Genomic DNA, 21,054 nt, shown 5'->3' on the forward strand with positions numbered 1-21,054 from the left:
TCTCAATATAAAAAGGGATAGTTAAAGAAAGAGGAGAAATAAAACACTACAAGAACATCACAGATTGGAGGACTTCACAAACAACAGTAGGAAATCCTATTACCGACATATCCCAGCAGCAAACATCAACACAAGCAGAGACTGAGTGAGTGAGAGTGATACATAGGATTTATACCTGAAATTGTTCTTAGGGAGAGTTGAAGATGCTCTGAAAAATCGCGATGGTGAGGGCCCTGGTGGGTGACACATTGTAGAACAAGATGAGTATGAGAAATCAAAGAGAAAGTGAGACACAGAGATATAAACACAGAGAGACTATTATAAGTTGAAAAAAATACCTAGATAAATCAGAAATGGCGAAGATGATTCAGCAATGGTGAAGACGGACGGCGGCGTAGACGGTGGAGAGGCGACGACGACAGACGGCAAGGTTGATGGTAAGGTGAGGTGATTGGTGAGACTAAGCTTTGATCGAATTCGACTGAGGTGTGAAAGAGGCACGTATTTATTTTTATATGTGTTTGAATTAGTAAAGTCATCCCCTACAAACCCGTTGGTTGGCTAATGTCTGAATGTGAATTTAGATACCAAAACGACGTCGTTTTGGTATCTGCGACCAAATTATGTTGGTCGCTAAAAGATCCTGCAGCTCCTGCCCAGATTTCATTCTCCCGCCTATATTTTTGGCCACAAAAATTTTAATTTGGTCGTAAAAAATTACTTATTTGCAACAAAAAAGTGTGGGTTGGTAATAGAAAGAATTTTTAGCCACGAAATTTTATTTTGGTCGGCAAATGTCATTTTTTTGCGACCAAATTTTTTTTACTCGGCAAAACTGGTCGGCAAATGTGTAAATTCTTGTAGTGTGATATCGTGTCAAGCCGAAGAAAAGGACATACTCAAAACAATATTACAGCCAAACCTCTGCCTTCATTTTGATTTTTTAAATGAAAAAAGAAAGCAAAAGTTTATAGAGATTTTTTATCAGAGGAAAACTCATTTTATAATCCACAATGAGCTTATTAATCACTAAAAGAAGGGAAGTATAGAATAAAGAGAAGTCATAAGAGAGCCATGGAATAGATTCTAACATTTTACTTTCTACTTTTTATTTTTTATTTTTTTTCAAAACACTACTTTAAATTTATTTTGAGTAAAAATGAAAAAAAAAATTAGTATGCAAATATTTTAAAATTTTGTTTTCATAATAACTGAAAAGAGGTGGTTGTCGATGGTGGCTGGAGGTGGTTGCTTTTTATATGTGGTCAAAGATGGTGGTCAATCAACCGCCTAAAATGATTTTCAACAAGAGGTGATAGTCGAAGATGATTATAGTCGATGAGAGGTGGTTAGAAGTGGTTGGTGGTTGAGGGAGGTGGTTGGTAAAGGAGGTATCAACGATGGTATGTTGGTGGTGGTGATAAGCATTGGGTGGTGGTCAAAAAGAAAATGGAATAAAGAGAAAGAAATGCACACACACACAATATCTATGTATATATATATTTACAAAATTTAGTAATTTTTGTACAGTGTTTACAAATTTTTAAAAGTGAAACAGAAACCAAACTAATTTTTGTTTACAATTCTTAAAAATTTTAAAACTATAAATACAAAATTATAAATATAAGTATCACCAAACAAACCCTAAAGGATGGGTGTGATGAATGAGATGTAATTGAGAAGGAAAATGATATACAAACCTACATTTTAGACCCATTTTATAAACCTAATGGTGTGTAAGTGATATGATCAGTTGATGATAGGGGTTGCAAACGAACTAAGCCGAGCCGAGCCGAGCCGAGCTTTGCTGAGTTCGAGTTTAGCTCGTTTACTTATCAAGCTCGTTTATTGAGCTTGAGCTCGGCTAGATAAGTAATTGGACTCGAGCTCGGCTCGGTTTGACTCGTTAATATTAAGGGTAAGTTACAGTAACAACCCCTGAGATTTCTATTTAATAGATATCTCCCCCTTATGTTTGAAAAATTACACTTTCCCTCTTGTAAGAATAAAAGTACATATTTTTCCTTTTGTCGTTCTACATATAAAATAATAAAATAATACTGATATTTTGTTCATGCCATTTCAAAAAAAATAACAATCTTCTTCTTTGGTTTAATTCACACAAAAATTTAAATTTCTTTATTTTTGGTGTTTTTTTTTATTTTTATTGAATTTTTAAAAATATTTTAAGCAATTTTTTATTTTTATTTTTTAAATACACTTAATCTAGATATACTTACGAAATATAATATTTTGTGATTTTTTTTTAAATTCAACAAAAATACAAAAATTCAGTAATATTGTAATAAATGCGAATGACGGCATTTGGTAATATTGTAATAAATGTTGGTGAATAGACGAGAAAGAAAAATAATTGTGGAAATAAAAATAAAAAATCCTATTCATGTATAAAAATTTATATAAGTTTGGCTCGTTTACCAAACGAGCTTAATGTTCGAGCTTAAGCTTGAGCTTGGCTCATTTATTAAATGAATCGAGTCGAGCCCGAGCCTGTTCATGAACAGTTCAGTTTATTTGCAGCCATAGTTGATGATTATAGAAGAAATGTGAGAGAGAGAGAGAGAGAGAGTGTTACCTTTAATATCCTAATTGATTGACACATCGTTGGGCCTGAAAATTGGGTCTAATTTTGGTATTGAATAGCAATATTCAATTTAGAAATTATAGTGATTCTGGTTTAGACCCGAACCATTTGATATTTTGGATCCAGGTTTTATTATCTTATATAGTTGTTCATGCCTTTTTCTCTTTATTTCTCTTTGAGTTGGCTTTTGGGATGTGTTGGTTGCGTTTGGAATAAGTTGGTAGTGTGTTTTTCAAACAATTGTTGCCCAGAATTTTGCCTCTTTACTCAAACGACACTTCTTGCGCTCGAGCAGTCCTTGTGTATTCTCAGTATTTTTGTAGGTCTGCAAAACTACTGGAAGTTGGCATTCTTCGCTCGAGCGAAGCTTCTTGTGCTTAAGCGGTGGTGTCCTGTCAGTAAAACTTATGGGAGTTTGTATTCTTTGCTCGAGCAAATATTTTTGTGCTCGAGTAGTGTAACTTATTGTGTTTGGTCACTCGAGCGACAAGTCAGGCGATCGAGTGAGATGTGCGTATATCAGCTCGTAAAGTCACTTTTTTGAGTCACTTTTTCATCCCTCTCTCTCTCTCTCTCTAAATGTTTCAAAACCCTATTTACTCACACTCTCTCTAAAACTCACATATTTCACTCGAATCTGCCTAGATCCGTCAATCTCTTCAACCGTGTGCCTTTGTTAAAAATATAGGGCTCAACGAGGGCTTCATTCTAATTGGAGAAAAGTTGATTTTCGGTGTCTCTCTCTCTCTCTCTCTCTCTCTCTCTCTCTCTCGTCTTTTAAACTCGAGGTAGAGATTTTTCGCACTTTCTATGGGTTTTAACCTATTTATTTGCTATTTCTAAACAATTCGGTGCTTTTGGAAATTTCTGAAACAAACCTAGGGCTTTGGGTTAAGGATTAAAAGAGGGGTTTTCAAACGGATTCTTGGAAATGATTGTGATGTTGAAAATAAAGTTGAGTTATGATGAAATTGATGATTTTGATACTCGGGTTCAATTTTGGAAGAAAAAGAATTTTTTCCTTAAACACCTCAAATGTAAATTTTCATATAAATAATGAAATTGATGTTGAAAAAGTGAAATTGGGTTGATGTTGATGAGGATGGTGGAGTTGGATATGTATTATTTCTCATGTCTTAAAAATTTGAAAAGTTTATCCTTATTGAAAATTGTCCATCTGTTTAGAAATATTTGTTTTGGGCTATTAGTAGAGGATAACTATAATTGTTGTAGAAATTACATGAGAATTAGGAGAATTGAAACTACTTTCTCATTCATTGCATTGAGTATTATCTCACACTTTTACATTGGAAATGTTTATCGTTTTGGAAAAAGGGGTGAATCTGGGAAGTATGTATTGTCATGTTGAAATAAGTTGGCCTAAATGTCAATGGTGAAAGTCCTAAAAACCGCGTGTATACATTGGTGTCGATCCCACGGACGAAATATCCATAAAATGGCAATAGTAATGCTTGTATAGCCTACGTTTACATGGGTGCCGGTTCACAGGTTCCTGCAGATAAAATTTTTGCGAAAGGTTGGGTTGGTTCTGAGATTCACAGAGTGTGATTCACTGCCCTATTTCCTATTGTGAAGGAAATGATTTGTGAACTATGATATCAATGTGGCATTATATGGTTTTGGAAAGAGATACAAAAATATTTTGGCACGAGCATTGCATATGCATTCACTTTATAACTTTGTTAAGATTCATATACTGTGTTGGATTATTTCTATTGGGTATTGGCTCACCTTATATGGGAAAATATTTCAGGTGCTAATGATATGTCTCCGCCAAGGCAATAGCTTGGGAGGACTTGGAGTAAGATTTTTATTTTGTTGATTTTTGTATATGTTTTGTATAAGCCAAGGGCCTTTAACTGTATTAGACTCAAATTCCACTTTTGTTGTAACCAAGCACTGTCTTGGAAAGTTGTAAGCATTTAGGTCATTTATTATCTATTTTTATTTTCATATCTTATCTCTTGTTGTAGCATATGCTATAGATTCAGGGTTAGACTCGTAAATATATATTTGCATATGTTACCCTTATTGTACAATGAAAGATAACTATTTCATCACATGTTATTATGAAATAAATATTGCGGATGGTTTATTGTAATTATTGTGGGGTGTTACAAAAATGTTAGAAACTCACAATTTGATATACATAATGATGTGGCAATAGATTTGAGTTCCACATGTGACAAATCCAAAATTGACACTAATAATGCTATATCATTGTAAGCCAAATTAGTAATTTTCTTTTAAAAGGGTTTCAAACATTTTCCATAAGTGAGTTAGCATTTTTTTTGTAACACTTGGGTGTTTTAATCTATTGGAAGGTGTGTTTAATAGCTTTATTTTTGTTTTAGGAGTCTTTGGAGTTGTTGTCTATTGGTTTTGAAGGAGTACAATCCGATTTAAACCCGTTGGATTTGTTCGTTCGCGTTTGTTCTTGTCAAAAGTCCCTTGGAAACTTAGAAATTTTGCCTTGGGGTCGACACCAGCCTCCCTAAGGGTCGACCCTTACCTGTTGGTGAAGTTTCTGGAGGTGTTGCTGGAAAATAGGGTAGACACCAATCTGCAGAGGGTCGACCCTCTTATGTTGCAGAATTTCTGTGTTAGTTGTTGGAAAATAGGATCGACCGCCTCCTGTCTAAGGGTCGACTCCCTTGCTTGTTGCCAGATTATCTTTCTACCTAAAGGGTCGACCCTTGCAAACTTTTTTTTTAGAATCTTGGGGTCCGAATGGGCCTTACTTTTGGGGGTTTTTGGACTTATCTTTTTCATTGACCTTAGGGCTATTATCTATCACTATAAATAGACCCCAAACCACACCTCTCTCATAATTTTCTCCTCTTTTTCCTCTCAAAACCGAGAGTCTCTCTCTCTTCTCTCAAAAACCCACTTTTTCCACTTCAATCCTTAGATCTACACTCTTAGAGGTGTCTTCTCACCTTGATCCTTTGAGATAACTTGAAGATCTTGTCAAGGGCTTTCTATTGGTCCGAGAAGTTCGTGGCTTCGTCAACCTTGAGTTTTTCGGGCTTTCTTCCTCATGACTTGAGGTAGGGACACTTTTACCTTAGTATTTCTTTGTTTTGAACGGATTTCATGGTATGGTTGTGATTTTTGAATTAATTGGAGAGTATTGCTGGATCAGTCTCATGTTTTACATAAATAAACTATTTTACTTGACTTTTGCTTGAGACTCCTTTACTCCCTCTTTTCAAAACATGTATATAAATGTTATTACAAGCCATATCTATAATCGAGGAGAAAAACCCTAAAACCCTAGATTCTCCATTTGAGTTGAAGACACCACATTGAAAGGGGAATTTCCTTGATTTATGAAATATTGTGAATAATAAATAGATGAAGGGTGTGGATGTTGATATAGTAAAAGAATTGTGGCTTTAATGTTATTTGTTTTCCTTAAATCTTGTGTTGTATTCAACTCTTGGGTAATGTTGGATGGTTGTTGATGGAATAAAATGTGAATGAATTGTTAATTGTGCATGAGTCTGAGTAAGAGTCGGTTTTCCAAGTGTGGTATTGTGTTGGTACCCGCGCGGGGAGTTTAAAAAGGTGCCCAAATGCCATATCTAGGCTTATCGTTGGACGAATGTGGGGAAAATGTTTTTGGATGTCTATTGCGTCCCTGAATGTCCCGGGAAGAATCCCGTTTTGTTCATTTGGGCTTACTACAGTTCGGACTCAAATGTTACGATTCTTAATCTGATCCCGCAATGTGCAATGCGAGACTGATAAATCACCAAAGAGTCCAAATCCGACAAATCATTTTGAAAAACTGATTTTTAGAAAGAAGTGTCAAACATGGACTGCTTTGCCAGATACAAAGTCGCCACCTAAATATTTTATTTTGGGGAAATTAAGGATACCCTGACTCGTTGCCTAAGGCCACGTGTCTGTCATCACCAAAGTTGCCTTGGCTCGGGAACTTGGGTACGATTGGGAAAGGTCAGCTATGAGCACCCCCGCTCGGCCGATCAAAGATCGGCCACTACTAAACATGATATCTTATTTTTTTTAAAACACATGCGTTCTTATTCCGGTTAATTAGCTAATCTTTACTACGTGATGTGCACAGCAAAACAAGTATAGACTAGATCACCTAATTTAGGACAAAGCATTGCATATCCGTTTGTTTGGAAATGGTTTGAAGTTTGCTACTCGCAAGTAGGCTAAAACACGGATTCCAATGAATTATTCCAATTCAAGCAATCCAACCTTCACCCACAGGCATTCAGGCAGTTATATCACATAAGCAATTAGCCTCATGGCAAGCATGCTGTCATGTTAACATTCGCATACATGCAAGATGCTAAAGCATAAACACTCACAGTGTACTCCGAGCCAAAACAAGAAACTAGTTAGTAATCATGCATGATCCTAGTTCATGTTAGCAATGGCTAATGCAACGCATGCAAAATGCAACTAAGATAGGCTCGGCTACCCTAAGAATAGCATGTGAAATGCGATAACTCGATACATGTATTCAAGTTGGAATTGAAATACTATGTAATTAGTATGATGCGCCGAGCCCGGTGCGTGCAATACGAATGAATGTATGCAAACATGCTATCATAAGCATGCTAATTGAAATGCCCTAAGACTAACCATTGAAAGCAGGTAAGTAAAAGGGAGAAAGACGTGAGGTTGGAAGACATGTATCACACACATGCACGCTTATTACAAAATTCGCCCTCTCTCGGAGGGGCCAAAAGAATAATACAAACCAAATAAATAATTAACTACTCTAGCTAATTAAATATTACAAAACCTTAATTAATTAACAAATTAATTAAGCTATTAAAGCAGTAAAGCTACCTCGGGAAAAGGGTCAAATGCATGCATGCTCGATTCGCCTCGCTCGGAAACCCATTGCCATGCCACATGTTGCCTCTATTTGCACTGTTTTGTACCTCTAAGAACTGTGAAAATCCTTAAGATGCCTCTAAATTACTCCCTCAGCATTGTGGGATGTCACCAGCCAAAAGATAGGACCACCGGCCATTAGGAAGTGGTCAACGACCAAAAATGGGGCCATCGGCTGGACTTTGGTAGCCGGCCGGCACTGAAAAGGGCCGACTGGCCATCTGTTCCTGCAGAACTCTGTTTTTGCTGCAACAGAGGACAGACAGTGCATGGCAAGGAATTTACAAGACAATGTATGCACGACCACCCTCCCTATCATGCTATGAACTCAAGGGGGGTTTGGTTCTCGACCCTCGGGCCACCAATCACGCATTTCAATGCATGATGGCCAAAGGTGCCAAGTGTGCAATTTGATATCAAATGAAATGCGCAAAAACACATAAGGGCCCCAACCTCTATCATGATTGATTCAAGAGGCAAGGGATGCGCACACAATGCTATGCAACCTAAGCATGCAAGCAAACTAATGCAACATGAGCATGCAAGCAACAATGCTATATAAGGCAACTAGCATATAACAATATACAAAGACAAGCATGCAAACAAGCATGTAACTTAACAAGTATACAAGATGGATGAACATGCAACAACATGTCAATAGGCTAACATTTAATAACATGCAAAGGCAAGTATACTTAGACCAATGTAATACATGCATGATGAACTTAACAAAGCAACACAAGCATGCAATAGGCAATAGGCAATAGGCAATAGGCATACAACCTAAACATGTGAACATGTATAGCATGCAACAACATGCAAAATGAAACAAGCATAGAACAACATGGTGAGATGGACTTACACTAACATGGGTAGCTCTCAAGCATGCCAAAATTAGTGGCCAAATGGACTAAAATGATGGCTTGACATGCACCAAAATGAAACTCATGCAATGGCTCACAAATGGGGTATAAAAGCACAACTCTTAAACACATTGAAGGCTTGATAAACATGAGAATATGGCACACCTATAAACTCTGAAATATCATATTCAATGATGCCAAAACACTAAAATGCCTCAAGCAACACATGCAAGGGACCCCAAAACTCAAAGGTAAGCAAAGCTATTACACTACAACTATGCATGGCAAGCACCAATCGGCTAAGAGGCCTAAAAACAGAGCTAAGGTAGCCCAAAATATGCACAAAACATGTTTGGAGTGTGGCCAAAAGGTGCTAGAATAGGGGGCCAAAACATACAATGTGAGCTAGTAAGCCTGATTTACACTACAAGCCTATGAAGCATGTGATGGGCCACCAAACCAGCCAAAATATGACCAAAAACCCACTGAAACATGGTCAATACATGCAAGAATGATGCGCTACTTTAATAAGCTATGAAAGGGATTACTCTACACATGCAAGAGGCAAACAAAAGGGGATTAAACCAGCCATGGACAGAGGCTAGGCAAGTCCCAAAAGTCACCAAAAAGTGCCTGAAATAGGCCTCCAACTGATATAAACATATGCTCCTTTGATAGGCCAAATATGTTAGTAAACAAGACAACAAAGGAGAGGGGATGGCCCTCTCCTTATTAGGACCTTAAAACACCATCCCCACTACTGAAATCCCTCTAGATTTCAATGGTGAGAAGGCCAATACAAGGTGGTCTCGAAGCTCACAAAAAAGGCACAAAAATGAGGCCAAACAAGGCCTAAGAGGGGGTAAACAAACCCAAATACAAAAGTGATCTTAAACAAAGATTAAAAGCATAAAAAAATAGAACTTTTATCAGTTATACACTAAGCTCAAAACAGCATGCAAGATAGGCTAAAATCTTGTGCAAAAATGGAGAATAAAGAGGGAAAATGAGTTACCCTTGTAGCTCAGCAAAACGAGCAGGTTCTTAGACCAAAAACCAGCTCTTTAACCTCTGAAAATATCCTCCAAGAACCTTAGATGAATGGTGGAGGTGTGTGGTTGTGAGGTGGTGTGCAAAGAGGCCAAGAATCTCACTCTTTTGAACCCAAAATATAACGATATAGAGAGAGGTATATCTCTTCTGCCTTAGACAAATTTTTCAACCTCTCTAAAGGAGAGGGAGGCCCTCTCTTATAGAGAAACAAGAGGGTTCAAGCTTCTTGGAGAAGCTAGAGCAAAGGTTCAAGAGGTTCAAACTTCCTCAAGAAGCTAAAACAAGGGTTCAAAAGGTTCAAGCTTCCTCAAGAAGCTAAAACAAAGGTTCAAAATCCTCCTATACACGCGTATGGAGGATAGGGTCTGTGCCAGCTGGCACAAAATATCTGCATAAGGCAGATGAATACGGTTCGGCCAGCAAAAAATGGCCGATCAACCAACACCATGGTCAGCCGACTAAATAACGTGCCGATCGGCCAATACACTTGGCTGGTGGCAAGAAAGCAAGGCCGGTGACCTCAGGCCATGGCCGGTGGGTTAAGGGGGGTGGCCAACAAGCCACTTCCTACCCTCAGGTGCAAAAACCACAAGTCCTTGGTCCAGCCAAGCACAAAACAGTCAAGTTGAGAGATCTTAAGGCAAGGCGCGCAACCGAGACCTCCAGGAACTCAAAACGAACACAAACATGGATGATCATTGAGTGTTCAAACGATGACGTCCAAGTCTTGAAGACGGTCAAAAATGGAGTGTCTACAATGTCCACACAGTCCTGCTGTATGATAGCTGGCAAAACTAGAAAAACGAATGATTTTCTTTGGGATGCCCACTCCCTACCGTATAATAGTCGGCAAATGTGGGGGTTGGTTTTAAAAACAAAAGTAAAGGGTGTTTTAAATTGGACTCTTACTGGTGGACTCATGGTTTGCATTCCAGGGTTGTGAATGTTTGATTGTTGTGCTTGACGACATAAACAGCCGCTATTATTATTTGGTTGTCATGGATCTGTATGTTTGTTAAGGAGTACATGTAAAGATAAATTTCCATGTAATGTTTGGTCGCAAAGATACTATAATCTTATTCGAAGGATTAAATACTTGGTTAAATGTGTTCCTACTGGGCATATAGCTCAACCCTATCTTACCTTTTCAAGAAATGATAGAGTTCCACCTCCCTGAAGGATTGGTCAAGCAATAGCTCTTTTTGGAATAGTTGATCCGTGTGTATTTTGTTATTTTAAATTGGAATTTTTGTAACAAGAATATTAATTGATTTTGTTATAATTGTACGCCCTAGAGACTTATATTTTGTAAGGCCACCTAGGTCATTGAACTGTAATGCGAATTCTGAACGTTATGGGAATGTATATGGTGAATTATAACCTCTTACCTCTTAGTTCAATGAGAAGGTGGACTTTTTGGTTATATTGTTGTATTTGTTTGGGCATATTCTTGTCAGAAAATTTTAGGGCGTTACAAATGGTATCAGAGCCATAGGTTAGAATACCTTGGGCTCGTGGGAAGTGACGTGTGTCACAATAGGGTCCCTAGGCTAAGACGGAATGCTTAGGATGTCTTGTGTGTTATGTGTTTTCATGTGACTATGTGGGTATGGGGTTAGAATCCTATGATATGGCTTTTGTCCATTACATTCATTGAAATCCTTTTGGAAAGGCACTTGTTCATTGTTCTTTCCACTTGGAGGTCCTTGATTGCCATGGAACTAGCTAATATCTTAGGATGACAACTTACGCGTGCTTTTCTATGATTGTATGTGTGATTGTTTAGATTATTCTATGTGAAAGGTTGTGTGTTTACTTGGTGTATGAATGTAAAGATTAAGAATGGAGCACATGAGTGCGGCAAGTAGGTCTTGAATTTAATATTGTCTCTACTTCTTATAGATGTCTGGACGTGCCAGAGCTCATGGTAGACCCCGTCGGGGAGGCAGGAATATTCCAACCCAACCCGAGATCTCTCCGCAAGAGGAAGGAGTGGGTCAAAATAATATACCCATTCCACCAACCCAAGAAGCTATGGGGACCTTGCCTAGGGAAATGGCAGGGGCTCTACGGGAGACCATGGAGATATTGAGAGCCGAGCAAGCGGCTAGAACAATTGAGGGAGAAACAAGAGCTTCCATTTTGAAAAATGAGTTCTTTCGATCCAATCCCGCTAAGTATAACGACAAGCATGATCTGATGAAAACTGATGAGTGGTTAAAGCAATTGGTCAAGTCCTTTGAGATCTTAGACATTCGAGAAAATGAATTGCGGGTGGCATTAGCGGCCTACCAGTTGAAGGGGAAGGCCGAGCAATGGTGGAAATCCATAAAGGATAGGGTTGAATGTACTTGGGAAGCATTTGTGCAAGCTTTCCAAGATAAATTCCCCCCACTCACGGCTAGGGAGCAGTTGAGGAAGCAGTTTGAGGAGTTATTACAATTACATACACCAGCGGCGGAGTTTAAAGCCAAATTTACTAGCCTTTCACATTTTGCACCTGAATTAGTGGCAACGGAAGAACGAAGGTGCCTTGAATTTGGGAAAAGGTTGAGACCGAAGATCCCAATAAAGGTGGTTGGCAATATGATACGTGATTATGACCGTCTAGTTGAAGCGGCAGCTTATGTGGAGATTACTGTAGAGGCCAAAGAGGTAAGGCAGAGATCGAAGAGAGTAGGACATTCTGATGGAAGGGGTGACACGAGTTTTTCAAAGAGGTCAAAGGGTTCATCATCATCCTTTCAATTGCCTCCACCACAACCCAAATCCTCTAGTTCCGTGATGAGTGGAAGTTCGGGAAGCATAACCCGAGTTGCTGGTGCCTATTATAGATGTGGCCAAATGGGTCACAAGGCTGCAGAGTGCAGACAGAAAAGTGGAGCACGGTCCTAACCTATGCGTCCACAGGGTCAATCTCAGAATAGGAGCCAGCCCTAATCTTGTTACCAATGTGGTCAGCTGGGACATTTGAAAAAGTTCTGCCCACAGAAAGTAGGGACTCTGAGTGTAGCAGGGTCGAGACAGTCAGGAGGTTTACAGATGGGTTAGAGATAGAGGCAATCTTATCAGCCGGCTCAGTCAGGACAAGAATCCAGGACAATTCAGGGAGCCACATCTGCTCAATCTGCACAACAAGCTTATGTTCAAAGAGGTGATGTAGGGGAGCAGAGGTCACAGGGAAGAGTATACATTGTCACCGCTTCTGAGGAAACATCGGGGCCATCAATTGTAAGACGTACATTCCTCATTTTTAATACTTGGGCTAATGTGTTGATTGACACTAGACATTCATTTATTGCCACATCTTTTGTATCAATGTTGGGGTTAGAGAGTAGGCAACTGCAATCTTCACTTACAATGGAGTCACCAGTTGGGGTAAGGTCATTCTGACCCAGGGATGTCAGGGGTGTGTAATTCAGGTAGCGGGTCGACAACTTCTGTTTAATTTTGTCATGCTAGAAATGTCGGGTTTTGACGTTAGAGTCGTCTTAGGATGGAGATGAGGCTGGAGATGGATCGGGTTCAAACTCAGGTAACGGTGCTAACGGCGGTAGCTCTGGGCCTTCGTCGAGGAAGAGGACGAGGAGGGCTTCTCACTCTTGAGGCGACTGGTGCCGATTCAGATGTTTTTTTTGTTTTTGCTTTATTTCTCTTTTTGCCTGTAGTTTTTGCACATTGTACAGCCTCAGGCAGTTTTATTTTCTTTAAAACTTTGTACTTTTGCAAAAAGGAAACCATGATGGAATGAAAATAACATTTTATTGAAAAACTGTTACGTTTTACATTCTAAGCATCGCATCGCACAGCATCAAAATGAGATTGATGGAATTTGAACATTCGTGTATTACCAAGTCAGGTAGCGAACCAACATAACAAACAAAACAACTTAAAAAACAATTCGATAAACGAACTATAACAACTCAATAAGCAAGGAGCAACAACTCGATAAACAAAGAGTAACAACTCGATAATCAAAGAGCAATAACTCGATAAGCAAATTGAAGTAACACAGGCACGACTTCACAAAATCGTCACACAAAAAGCATTTGAAGTGGAACAAGACACAAGTTCTCAACACTTCCAAGACAAGGACAGCTTAGAGAACAAAGGAGGGGCCATCGGCCAGAGTAGAAGGCCATCAGCCACAAGAAATGACTCTCGGCCACCAACACTAGCCGATCGGCTACTAACATGGTCGGTCGGCCACTAATATTAGGAACCTCCAGAATGCTGCCACCTGTCTTCCACTCAACACCTTATCTTCTACAAAAGCCCCAGCTTCGTAGTTTCTCCATTTCAACTCAGTTTTTGCACCAAATGGAGGCATTTCTTGTCCAAAATCTCACAAATTGGATTGCTAACTTTGATGGCTCAGAAAAGCTGAATTTCTGGGGCTTCAGAATAAATGCACTATTCACGCTGAGCTGCACCCCGCTGCGTTTTCCATTCCTTCATGCCGCGGCAAGGTGTTGGAATCCGGTAACTCATGTTTTTAGCTTTGGCGGACAAGAGATGTGTCCCACTTTCGAAGACTTCTAAGCTTTGATGGAGTCCGAGCGTGAGGAAGAGATGTTGCCTCAATTCCGTTTTGACCACATCCAAGCCTTAGGACGAATGTGCGGACTCACTTTGCATGACGCTCGGTCTTTAATTTCTGACGGAGAATTGGACATCCCCAGCTTGATTCATCGGTTTTTTGATGCCAGTGACCGCGGCGATCATCACTGGCTGGGTTTTTGGCGACATGCACTTTGCTTGTGCATGTTATCTCATTTCTTGCTTGCCCCAGGCTCCGGTGGGTCTAGCGTCCGTTTGATTGAGGTTGCCCAAGGTTTAAAAGAGGGCAAGAGTTGCATTGCCATGACACTAGCTGAGACATTGATGGGTTTGGATGCTTTCCATCACCGAGAGACGACTAGATTCGTGGGGAGTCCACTACTGCTGCAGGTAATGTTTCACACTCTATCTCATATATGTTTCTCACATCACTCGGCCCTCAGGCTCGATTTTTCTCTCAAAACCCTTTTCTCACTTTTCTCTCTACGTACACCTCTCTATTCTTTAATCTCTCATTTTTCATTCCTCTCCAGATATGGTTGATGGATAAGTTGAAAGTAATGGACTCATGCCCAGCATATTCAGCTCATGGCTATTTCTTCCGGCGACGTCTAGTCGATGCCCCAGATGACGGATGGTGGTGCGAATGGATGTGCAATCTGTCTGCTGCCAACATTGCTTCGCGCTGCCCCTGGCCCAATTTGCCGGCGATGAGCTACAGCATGTCTCGCCAACCTAGGATTCAGTTGATCGGCCTGACATACTGTGTCTTCTACTTCCCGTTTCGATTCCTGCGCCAACTTGGCCATGATCAGACTTGCCCAGAAAAAGGGATAGAGTGCCCTGTCGCATTTCCAGTTCGAGGCGCACGGCTAGCTCGGTATGCCATAGCATAGAGGACGAGAGAGCTTCTGGTCCCCGCTCCCACTTTCTGTTGCATCCTTTCTGATGAGGGCATAGCTTGGCTTGATGAAGAAGCGCAAGTTGGGCCTATTTTGGCATCAAAGGCTTCCATAAGCTCTGGGAGGGGGCGCAGGAACACCTGACTTATCCATGCCCCGAATTTATTGCTTTATCAGTACTTTCAAGTTTTCTTTATGAATGTAATAAAAAGCAACTTCAATTTGTATTCAAGAGTAGGAGAACTATGTACTAAAATCAATGTAATTGAAGGTTGTGGGTATTGAAAATTTTCTGTTTGGTCCAAAAATGGTCTAAGTCGTAAAAGATTAATTTGAGCAAAATCAACTTTTATTAAAACTTTTCTAAACCATTTTCAATATGGATCACAATTGGACACGCCCGAGATCTATCACTGAGATGTACAACCCCGGATCCAAACAACTAGAAAGTTGCCCCTAGTCTGAATAGCACTGCACTAGAGATCACAAACGAGCTCTTGAATGCTGAATAGACAGAGATGACCAACATGATCACATAGACAAAGTTGATTTGGAAGTGTTTATGACTGGACTTCAGAATAAAGTTACCTACGTATCCCGAAGATGGGAATCAAGCCTTACGTAGTTCGGCTCAGGTTCACTCGTGTATTAACACACTCCCTTTGCACTCTAACTTTTGCCAAGGTCGCCCTTTCTGGGTTTTCAACCTTGCGAGCTCAGTTTTTATTATTTCAAATTTTCTGTGCTCTAACTTTTGCCTAGGTCACCCTTTTGGGTTTTTGGCCTAGCGAGCCACTCAAGGATAGTATTTCTTCAACTTGTCCATGTTGATCGGCTGGGAGAACTCTAGGCCATCTAGGTCTATCAGAACGACAGCTCCACTGGACCAGATAGACTTGATGATGTAAGGACCAGTCTAATTCGGTCTGAACTTGCCCCTAGGGTCGTGGATGGGAGCTCGGTTGTCTTTGAGCACTAGATCACCCTCTTTCAAATTCCTGGACTTAACCTTCTTGTTGAAAGCCCTGGCAATTTTTCGTTGATAACCCTGGACGTGATACAGTGCTTTCAGCCTTCTTTCATCAAAGAGCATGAGTTCTTCAAACTTGAACGCCAATACCCGTAATGACGGAACCTCAACTTCGATAGGCAAAACAGCCTCCATCTCATAAACCAAGGAATACGGAGTTTTCCAGAAGAAGTTCGAATTGAAGTCCGGTAGCCCCAAAAAGCAAATGGCAGCTTATCTGGCCAGTCCCTGTAAGTTTCCACCATCTTCTGCAGAATGTGCTTGATGTTCTTGTTGGCCGCCTCAACTGCTCCATTGGTTTGTGGCCGATATGTAGATAACTTATGAAAAGTCACGTTGTACTTCTCCAATAAGTCGATCACCTCCTTCTTGAAGTGGGAACCATTATCCGAAATAATGTCATTCGAGACCCCGTAGCGACAGATAATGTTGTTCTTGATGAACTTAGCGACATGCGATGCCTTCAACACCGCGTAAGATTGGGCCTCAACCCACTTCGTGAAGTAGTCTATCGCTACCAGAATGTACTCATGCCCGTTGAACCCCTTTCGGAGTGACTGCCCCATTTACATCAATCCCCCAGACTTAAAATGGCCATGGCGAAGTCGTGTTGTACAGCTTCGACGGCGGAATGTTCATGCGGTTTGCATGGATCTAACATTTCTAGCATCGCCGAACAAAGCCAATACAATCCTCCTCCATGGTTGACCAGTAATAACCCTGTCTAAGGATCTTCCGGGCTAGCATCACCCCGTTCATGTGCGCTCCGCACTCTCCTCCATGGATGGCCTCCATTAGGTGCTTGGATTCTTCAGCATCAACGCATACCTTATGCATCTCGAGATGACCCCTCTTGTACAGTTTACCCCCGCAGACGATGAACTGAGCAACCATTCTTTAAATTGCCCTCTTATCTTTGGCATTTGCCCCTGGTGGATACACCTCCTTTTCCAAGAAGTTACAGATGTCGTAATACCAGGGGTTTTGATCTTCTACCTCATCTATGGCAGCAATCAGCTCGTGGGCTGGCCCGAATTTTTGTTCAGTGATGATCAGACGCATCCAGACTCCGAAAGGGATGTCTATCATAGAAGATAGAGTTGCTAATGAATCAGCGAACCTGTTGTTCTCTCTTAACAGATGGGCGAGATTCAATTTTTCAAATCGAGGAATCAGAACGTCCAAGGTCTGATAATAGATTCTCATCTTTTCTTCTTTAACTTTCCAATCTCCTTTAGCTTGAGATACAACAAGGTTTGAGTCCCCGATGACATCCAATCGTTTTGCCCCTAGTTCTAGGGCGGCTTCTAGTCCAGCAATACATTCCTCATATTCTACCTCATTGTCCGACACTTTGAACCAGAGTTTGAATGCTAAAGGTATACGGGAATTGTCGGGTGCTATCAGCAACACCCCTATCTCATACCCGTATTGGTTTGACACTCCGTCAAAGTACATCGTCCAAGTCTCTTCTTTGACATGCATAATGGCCTCGTCTGGGAACAGATATTCAACTACTTCATCCCCTTCAACTGGGCAGTCGGCTAGGAACTCCGCTACTGCTCTCCCTTTCACTAACTTGCATGTCATGTACTTTAGATCAAATTCGGAAAGCAGAAGCAACCAACGGGCTAGCCTACCTGTAACTGCCGGTTTCTCAAAGAGATTTTTGATGGGATCTAATCTCGAAACCAGTATTACAGAGTGAGCTAATAGGTAGTGCGTAGCCCATACCAAGGCTAGACAAGCCTTCTCCAACGGAGTTTAGCGGGTCTCGTAATCCAGCATTTTCTTGCTCAGGTAGTAGATAGCATTCTCCACTTTGTCCTCAGACTCCTGTGCAAGCATGCAGCCCATTGTCGTTTTAGTCACTTAAAGGTACAGAATCAACGGTTTCCCCGGCTCAGGCGGTGTCAACACAGGTGGGTTCTGTAAATATTGCTTGATCTGCTCGAAAACAACTTGGCATCGGTCATCCCATTAGAACTTCTTTCCTTTCTTGAGAAGACTAAACAGTGGTTCACTAGTCAAGGTTAATTTTGCAATAAACCATCTTATGAATTGCACTTTACCCAGAAAGCCTCGCACCTCCTTTTCAGTCCTTGGTGGTGGCATTTCTAAGATGGCCTTGATTTTGGAAGGATCAACCTCGATACCCCTTTGTGTGATCAAGAACCCCAGCATTTTCCCTGCTGTAACACCGAATGTACATTTCTGATGATTCAGCCATAACCGATACTCTCTGATCCATTGGAAGAATTTCTATAAGGCGGCGTAGTGGCCCTCTCTTTCCTTGGACTTGACAATTATGTCTTCCACGTACACCTCAACCTCTTTATGGATCATATCGTGCCAAATCGTGGTTGTAGCCCGTTGATACGTAGCTCCAGCATTCTTCAACCCAAACGGCATCACCCTATAACAATAGGTTCCCCACGGGGTGGTGAAAGCAGTCTTCTCCCTATCTTCGGGTGCCATCAAAATCTGATTGTAGCCTGAAAACCCATCCATGAACGAGAGCAGCGCATGCCCAGTAGTGAAGTCCACTAATTCATCGATATGCGGCAGAGGAAAGTCATCTTTCGAACTGGCTTTGTTCAAATCCCTGAAGTCCACACATACCTGAATTCTGCCGTCCTTCTTTGACACCAGAACTATATTGGCCAACTAAGTAGGGTATTTAGATACCAGCAGGAACCGTGCGTCAATCTGTTTGGTGACCTCTTCTTTGATCTTTAGAGCCCAGTCCGGGCGGATGCTTCAGAGCTTCTGCTTAACAGGTTGGGCCTCTAAGTCAAGAGGGATCCGGTGCTGTACAATCTCAGGATCAATTCTAGACATGTCTTCGTAGGACCACGCAAAAACATCTTTGAAATCTTTTAATAAAGCGACTAAGCACTCGCGCCCCTCCGAAAACAACGTGGACCCGATCTGGACCAGCCACGGGTCCTTCTCAGTACCAACATTAATTGTGGTGATTTCATCAACCAAAGGTTTTACAAACCTCTTCTACTCTTGATCAAGGAAATATTGTAAAATCGGAGGAATTTCTTCCTCATCGTTTTCATCAAAATTTTGGAAATCCTGACTAATGCAATAAATTAAAGGCACAGAAAAGTACTCGGAAGCCACAGCCGTACCATTCTCATTAATAACATCCAGTCTGCTTGATTCCTCTGTTACAACAGACTCAAAGGAAAAAGAAAAAGACGACCTGGACAAGACAGTGGCATCCGGGTTATCACCCCCAAGAATACCGGACTTAGACTCAGAAGAGCTGGAACCTGATTCCGACTCCACAGACTCAGTGGAATCAGATTCTGGCTCACTACCTGACCCGAAAATGGTCGATAAAAAGCCCTCCTCGTATTGCCAGATGAGGGAGGGTGCGATGGATGCATCGAGAATGCCTGAAGATAGGCCCACAGCTGCTTCATCCCCGATCATGGAAACTGAGAAGTTATCCCCCAAGCACTCTAGTACGATCTGAGGATCTGAGAGGAGACAAGCCAGTGCTACCCCCATATCAATTTATGTGCTCTCGGAATCCTCCTCCTTGCACTGCTTAGCCTTAGCTGGTGGGTCTGTATGCTCTTCGGCAACTTCATCCCCGGATAATTGCAAGTCAAAGAAAATCTCAAATCCCGGCAAGCGTCGCCTCTCTGCATTTAGCCATGGCTCCGGAAAGCCACAGAATGGGAAGTCTTTCCCCTCCCGGACAAAGCGTCCGTTCAGGGTCCCCTGGATAGGTCGGTGCACCAACTCATAATGCTTCCCGGCTTGCTTTGCCCTGGCTCTTCCGGCCATCTCTTTTCCTTTCCTCGCCCAATCCTCTTTGGTAGGCAGATAACCTAAGCCAAAGGTATATGGGTTTTGCGGCACTTCAGCCGATGTTGCAATGCCCTTCTGGCCACTTCGCCCTAATCCCATCCCGGGGATGTGCTAAAGCTTGTTCATAAGGTAGACAGACTGTGCACTGACGTATAGCCCCTTATCAACAGCTAGCATGTCTTGTACAACCCAGGCCTCAATTAGGGTAAATCCTGACAGGAATACATCCTCCGCGCTATACCCAATCTCCAAAACTGGTGTAGAAATCTCTGGTGGCTGATGTATTGGAGAGTTCCCAAAAACTATTGCCACCCCCTTCCCGTGGGGGTACTTCAGCATTTGGTGTAAGGTGAAAGAGATGGCTTTCACCTGGTGCAACCACGGCCGCCCAAGGAGTAGAATGAAGGTGGCGGGAACATCCAAGACATGAAACTTAATGTCTTGTTGCCCTGGACCAACCTGAGTCTTAATCCGTACAGTCCCCATCACCTCTCGGCTGGTATTATCATAGGCCCGTATCACCTGGGCAGCAGGCATGAAATCTGCGGGCTTCAACCCGATAGCATGTGTCGTTCTCGATGTACATACGTTGATAGCAGATCCTGTGTCAACATGGACCACCGGTATCCATTTCTCTCTACACTGGACAGAGATATACATTGTTTTAGGCCTTGCTTTCAACTGAGAAAAGCTTTGTTTTGAAGTGTTTAAAATGATTGCTTAAGACCTCTTTGGTGTTGGCGGTGTTTCACCCCCTTGTGTACCTTATTTGCTAGGCTTTTGAGCCATCCCTTAAAGCTTTTATTTTAGCCTTTGCATGGCCTTTCTACCACTGAATTCTAGAGGAATTTCAGTGGTGGAAAGTGTGTTTTGAGGTCCCAAATGGGTGGGGGTTGTCCCCCCTCCTCTTCTCTTGTTTGCTTGTGTTAATGGCTCATCAAAAGAGCATGTAGTTCTATCTTCTTGAGGCTTTGTTTAAGCACTTTTTTGTGACCTTCTAGGCCTTCCATGACTCTATTTTTGGCTGTCTTGGTCACCTCTTCCATGCTTCTTGTATGTGTAGTGTAATCCTACTTGTAGCTTTTCAAAGTAGCATGTCTTTCTAGCATGTTTTGGCTCCATCTCAGCATGTTTTTGTGACTTTTCTAACGTGTTATAACTCTGTTTTGGCTTGGTTTGATCACTTGTTACATGCTTCATGTACTTGTAGTGCAATCCTCCCTATAGCCTTCACATGCATCATGCTTTGAACCATCATTTTAGCATGCTTTTGGCTCCATTCCAGCAAACTTTTACTCATGTTTTGCC

At 41.4% G+C, this 21,054-nt stretch overlaps 1 protein-coding gene across 1 annotated transcript; it reads left to right on the forward strand.

The window, feature by feature from the left end:
• Positions 1-373: 373 nt before the first annotated feature.
• Positions 374-12,318, forward strand: LOC145795755 (uncharacterized). The gene is made up of 2 exons (XM_082880637.1): positions 374-442; positions 11,326-12,318. Exons 1-2 carry the CDS (start codon positions 374-376, stop codon positions 12,316-12,318), a joined length of 1,062 nt encoding a protein of 353 aa, XP_082736763.1.
• The last annotated feature ends 8,736 nt before the right edge of the window (positions 12,319-21,054 follow it).

This window comes from Camellia sinensis, chromosome 7 (assembly GCF_055761805.1).
Source record: "Camellia sinensis isolate YWXY chromosome 7, ASM5576180v1, whole genome shotgun sequence".
In the NCBI taxonomy this organism is placed as follows: domain Eukaryota; kingdom Viridiplantae; phylum Streptophyta; class Magnoliopsida; order Ericales; family Theaceae; genus Camellia; species Camellia sinensis.

What these genes read in the sequence shown, in the direction of transcription:
- LOC145795755 (XM_082880637.1), top strand. Translation starts at nt 374, where the DNA reads ATGGTGAAGACGGACGGCGGCGTAGACGGTGGAGAGGCGACGACGACA. An exon ending in ACGGCAAGGTTGATGGTAAG is followed by an intron (nt 443 to 11,325) that starts GTGAGGTGATTG and finishes TACTTCTTATAG; the next exon opens with ATGTCTGGACGTGCCAGAGC.